The sequence below is a fragment of the Austrofundulus limnaeus genome, unplaced genomic scaffold, assembly GCF_001266775.1.
Source record: "Austrofundulus limnaeus strain Quisiro unplaced genomic scaffold, Austrofundulus_limnaeus-1.0 Scaffold40, whole genome shotgun sequence".
Classification (NCBI taxonomy): Eukaryota; Metazoa; Chordata; class Actinopteri; order Cyprinodontiformes; family Rivulidae; genus Austrofundulus; species Austrofundulus limnaeus.
Genome location: NW_013952442.1, coordinates 2314300 through 2319703, shown reverse-complemented (window position 1 = coordinate 2319703; position 5404 = coordinate 2314300). Strand labels below are relative to the sequence as shown.

General features: G+C 41.6%; 1 protein-coding gene across 1 annotated transcript in view; it reads right to left on the bottom strand.

The window, feature by feature from the left end:
* The window catches only part of znf536 (zinc finger protein 536), a 192327-nt gene that overhangs the window by 91629 nt on the left and 95294 nt on the right, over positions 1-5404 (bottom strand). Inside the window, exon 4 of the mRNA XM_014007251.1 lies at positions 2255-4548. Within this exon, the coding sequence (XP_013862705.1) occupies positions 2255-4547 (2293 nt within the window). The 5' untranslated portion in view covers position 4548. The remainder of the gene's footprint in view (positions 1-2254; positions 4549-5404) is intronic.

The window sequence follows — 5404 nt, the reverse complement described above, 5'->3', positions numbered from 1 at the left end:
CACACACACACTGGTCATAATTACATATATTTTAGCTGAAGGTTATCTGCAGAGGTACTGCATGTTTAAAGTCTCAAAAGGGTATCTGTGAAGGAGGCTTTTTTTTTTGTCTTGGCCCTCTTTTTATTCCCCTCAGTGCTTTTAAATAAGCACCATCTCAAAGACAAGAATGCCAGAGTTGACCTTCTTTCACAGTTGAGATGTTATTGTTGATTACTATAATTTAAGTTTAACTCAAAATTGCAGTGGGTAGATGGTGAGGCTGAGGCAGGCACRTACACATGCACACACTCACAGGTGCACACATTAAAAATGAATCATAAGCTCTTTTTTCATGAGCGGAGTGGAGTTATTAAGATAAAAACAATGGTACAGTGGCCACATCCTGTTCACTACAGAAGAGAGTGTTAAAGCTCACATACTATAACCCCCCAGCTCATGCACACACAACAAACATTCATGCAGAGGCGAGGGATGACACCTTTCTCCACACATTTTTCTCACACATCTAAGCTTCTAATTTGAGAGTCCCTAAGCTCCAAATGTGAATCACATTTTAGAAGTTGCGATAAAGAACAAGTAAGGTTTAGTTCAGCAATTTTGTTGATTTCTAAAGTAATCAGAAACTAAGTTTCTTATAAAAATTTTGTTATATATGCACATGTTGTATCATTTTATATTTTTCTTCTTTTTGCCTTGCATATCATGGTAGCAATTAGCTACAGTTTGAGATCATAGAACACACAAAGCACTTCAACAACAAACTTTCAGAAATGACAGCAGCAGACTGACCAATAAACATTAACAAAGTCTATGTATCTGACTGGGCTGATGGTGTGATAAACTTGTACATAGGTCACACATCCAGTAATGTATAGTTGGGATTTTTTATTTGTGTGTTTTCTTAAACTGTTTTTTTTTTCTTTCTTTTTTTGTCATTGCTTTATCTCTAAAGGAAGCAAGACTTACATTAGTCATCCCAATACTTTGATACCATTTGGATAATTCTACTGGTTTCATTTTCAGTCTTTTTTTAATGTTCCTGTTGTCTGCAGTTAAACTGTCTTTGAAGTTGTTGAAATGCCACAAACTGTACCCATCAGATTTGAGGTGCTCAAGTCAAAAGAGACAGGGAAAAAGGGAGGAAGAGTGGGGTGGAGGTGGTAGTGGATGGGGTGGAGGAGTGGGGGTGGAAGAGGGAGAGATATGGAGAGAAAACTTCCAGCATTAAAATTCAGAAGATAATTACATCCGCTACACCCCCACCCTGTTGAGAAAGTGTTATGTTTAATAGTCTCTATAAAGAAAATAGGTTTTTATCTCACTCTCATTTTCATTAATTCCTAATTGGGGTGGGGGGTTGTCTGTTATTATTTCTTAGATTAAAATAAACATAGCCTGTCCCATGTTCAAACCCATCACACTACACAGGCATGATAAGGACTTCATGCCTCTGTGAATAAATAAACAATTTCATCTCTACTGGTGGAATTAAGTTGCTTACCGCCTAAAGCTAAGACACTCTGATTTATATTTATATATATTTATATTTATTTATCAAAGACTTAAGAGCACATCCCCGCTTTTGCAAATGAAGTTCACAATTTTTTTGACCTGCTTTATATGTATATCTTTAATTAGAGTCTTGTTTAGCTTAAACCGAATGATTATCGCATATTCGTGACCTAATTACTGCACACGATTCTTAATGCCAGTGTTGTGCCCTAAGGAGCAACCAAAAGTTACCTTTAAAAACTAGTGTAATCATTAGCAATGAGCCACCCTTAATCCCACTAAACATACACTTATCTAGCCCCGGCTGGTCTGTGTTTGCTGGGGGTGGGGGTCTGTCTGTCTTTATTGTGTTTATTAGAGACAATTATTAATCACTGTGGTTAAAACAAGTTTGTCCCCATGGTCTCAGTCTTTACTGTCTTTACTCAAGTTCCACAGGGATCTTGACAGCAAACCTAAAAATAAGGATGCCATTGTAAAACTGTTTTTTTTCTTGAGCTGCACATTCTAGAGTCATCCACAGCTCTGTGAGAATTGGGAAAAATGCAGTACAGCTTTACTAAATGATGTACTAATACATCTACAAGCCTATGAATGTAAGTGATTTTTTGTGAACGCAATGCAAATAGCCAATAATTACTAACATAATAAATTTATGTTATGTATGTCAGAAGAAAAATAAAATGTACTGACAAAAAATGCAAATGTTTACAATTAATGTAATAATTTGGTCTCTTACCTGAAGATGGTGAGGAGGGATGTGGGCTGTCGTCTTGGATGCTCCCTGTCTGGGAGTGTCCTCCCCCGGCACCACTCTCTTCTGTCACATTGGATGAACCAGGGGTGGTTGAGCGGCTGATTGACTGGGACTCAGGATCGCTGGCAGAACCACGGCGTTCATCTAGTCCTTGCTGATTTGCTTCATCAGTGCCTCTTCTGTCTTTACCATGTATTCGGGAATGAACAATCATTTGATGGTATGTTCTAAAGATGCGGCCACAGTCGGGGCACTCTGAAGGCTTGTCCTTCAGGCTTGACAGACTGGAAAGGCTGTAGTCAATGTTGGAGCTTCCTAAGCCTGCCAAAGCTCCAGGGGTCTCAGCACCACCATGATGTGACACTAGATCACGATGAGTTTCAAAACCTCTTCCATCCTCTTTCATTGGTATTATGACTCCACTAGAGGCCTTAGATACTTGTAAGCCTTCAGAGAGCTGTTTCTGCTTGGAACTATCACTGCCAGGGATCAAGGGGTAGTCTTGTTTGTCTTTTGAATAGGAAGCCAAGGCTCCTGCACCACTCATCTCATCTTCCTGCCCTGGAGTTATATGGGGCTGGTGCTGTTGTTGTTCTTTGGGCATGAAAGCCCTGTCCATAGCCATTCCACGTGCCATTATCTGCCAGGCTTGGTAACTGTTAAGAGAGTCCATTTCTGCCACTTTTGCAGCAGCCTGGAGGCGCTCCATGCAGCTGGATTTGAGGGGTGGTACAAGATTGAGACAACCAAGGAGTGAGCGCTTTTCATTTTCACCCAGCCCATGACCCATACTTCCAGCCATTGGTCCTAACAGTTTTCCTAACATCTCCTTTTCTTTCATGACAATCCCTGCTTTAGCCAACATCTGGTGCTGCTCGTTCAGGCCTTGTTTGTCTGGGGAAAGAAAACCTCCTTGAAGACAGGAGATATATCGAGAATACAGGTTGGCATGAGCTTCTTGAGCAAGACTGCTCATGCTATTGATGGCAGCCAGGTCCTGCTCACTAGGCTGGGGTGGCTTGCTCTTAATAGCAAGCTTGTTCAGATGTACCTTCATATGATTCTTCAGGAACCAGGGTTCCTTGAAGCGACGACCACAGATTTGGCAGCAGTGTTCAAAGGAGTCTTTGTGCTTTCGCATGTGACCCTTAAGGAACCAAGCTTGGCTGAATACCTGGCCACACACGTCACAGCGGAATTCAGTAGCAGGCTGCATGCCCCCAGATCCGCCACCACCCTGTCCCTGTGTCGTTTCAGCTGTGATGTGGGCCTTCTCAACATGACTTATCAGATCCTCTTCATGGGAGGCAGCAAATTCACACAGAGTACATTTGTAGGGCTTGTGAAGAATACGAATGTGGCGATCCAGTTCTTCACGCTTCTTGAACTTCCCTTTGCAAAATGTACAGCGGAAACCTGTCGCTGGGTTCAGGGACGGTTCATCTTGACTGGCTGACTTTGGTGAAGAAGAGGGCTGAGAAAGAGTTTCTGGAGTTGCAAGGCCAGATGGGGGTGGGGGTGCACAGGCTGACCCTATTAGCTGATTATGAGTGTTAGAGCTGTTGTTGAGAACAAGATGGGGTGTCTGAGGTGTCTGGAGGAGACTTCCACTCCCTCTCATCTGCTTGTCCCGCAGTATGGCTCTCTCTTCAAGCTCATGTAGCAGCCTGTTTTCCTCTCGAACACGGCCCCTGCCCTTACCGAGATTCCCAAGCTTGTGGGTGCGGAGATGGATCTTCAAGTTACCCTTCTGAGCTGCTCTATGGTCACAGTAGGGACACTTGAATGGCTTCTCTCCTGTGTGGGTGCGCATGTGCAGTGACAGGATGCTGTTAAAGCGGAAGCGTTTGCCACACAATGGACAGGGGTACTTCCTATTCTTGCGAGCATCATCTTCAATGTCATTCATTTGGGACATGATGCCCAAGTTCTGACCATTGAGAAACTGCTGAAGGTCAACACGGCCATTCAGCCCACTTAGTGCCCCTGCATCAATATCTCGGTTGAGCTGATTGGCTAGTAGGGCCATCTGACTGCTAATAGGTTGACTGGCCAGGGCTGCGTGGTGTGTCTTCTCATCCAAAGGTGTGGCTGCCTTCTCTTCAGGTATCTGTTGAGGGCGGTGTAAGTCAGGAAAGGCGTGTCCTAGCTGAGCAGTAAGCTGGTGAAGCTTCTGACTGATGGGGTACCGCCCATTTAACACTGCACTGCTGAGATGGGCATCAGTGTCTGGCACCGCTGATGACACACCAAGACATAAACTCGAGTCATCCATCCTGTGAATAGAAATAAAAAGAAAATTAATTCAATTATTTTTTTTAGAAAATGTTAAAATAATTGCAAAAACACATCATGCAATGTATTTAAAACATACATTATCATAGCTGGTTGTGGTTATCAAACCATATGTTTAAGATAAATGTCTACTTGAGGTAGTAAGCCAGTATTGTGTCACACTGCAAATGCAATGCAAAGTATTTGATGCAATGATCAGTGTGTAAATTCTCAACACAAAAGCTTTAATGACTGCTGCGTCACCTACCTTTTCTTTTATTTCAAAATGTAAAACCATATTGGTTAGAATAATTACTTTGTAAACACAGTGAGCAGTGTATAATTAATCTACTTGGGCCCATCCTATCAGAATTTCTTCAATTACACGCCTTAATGAAATAGAGCAACTTCCTTGTTGAGAAGCCACCTCAATGCTACAATTATGGTATCACAGTAGCACTTAAAGTCAGAGTTACTCTAGTGTACAACATTCTTATCTTGGCGTCATGACACTTGTCATGGCATAATAATCCATTTACCGGCAATACTACATTTGATGTGAATCTTTAGGCTCCCAATGAGTGTTTCTGTTTGCACAATGACTGTCTTTTTTCTCTACCACATGGTTTTACATTCAGTTTTCAAGAACAGTAAAAGAAAAAAAGTTGACAATACTACACAGCCTATTGACACATCTAAAAATGCACCAAACTATATAGAATTAAACTATATAGAATAAAAAATAAAATAAAATAACTTGAATAAGAGCATACGGTAAAGTTTAAGTGGATTTAGACAATAGCTGAAATTTTATTCATGTGTTGGTTTATTGGTGGGACTACTCAAAATGTTGTGGAA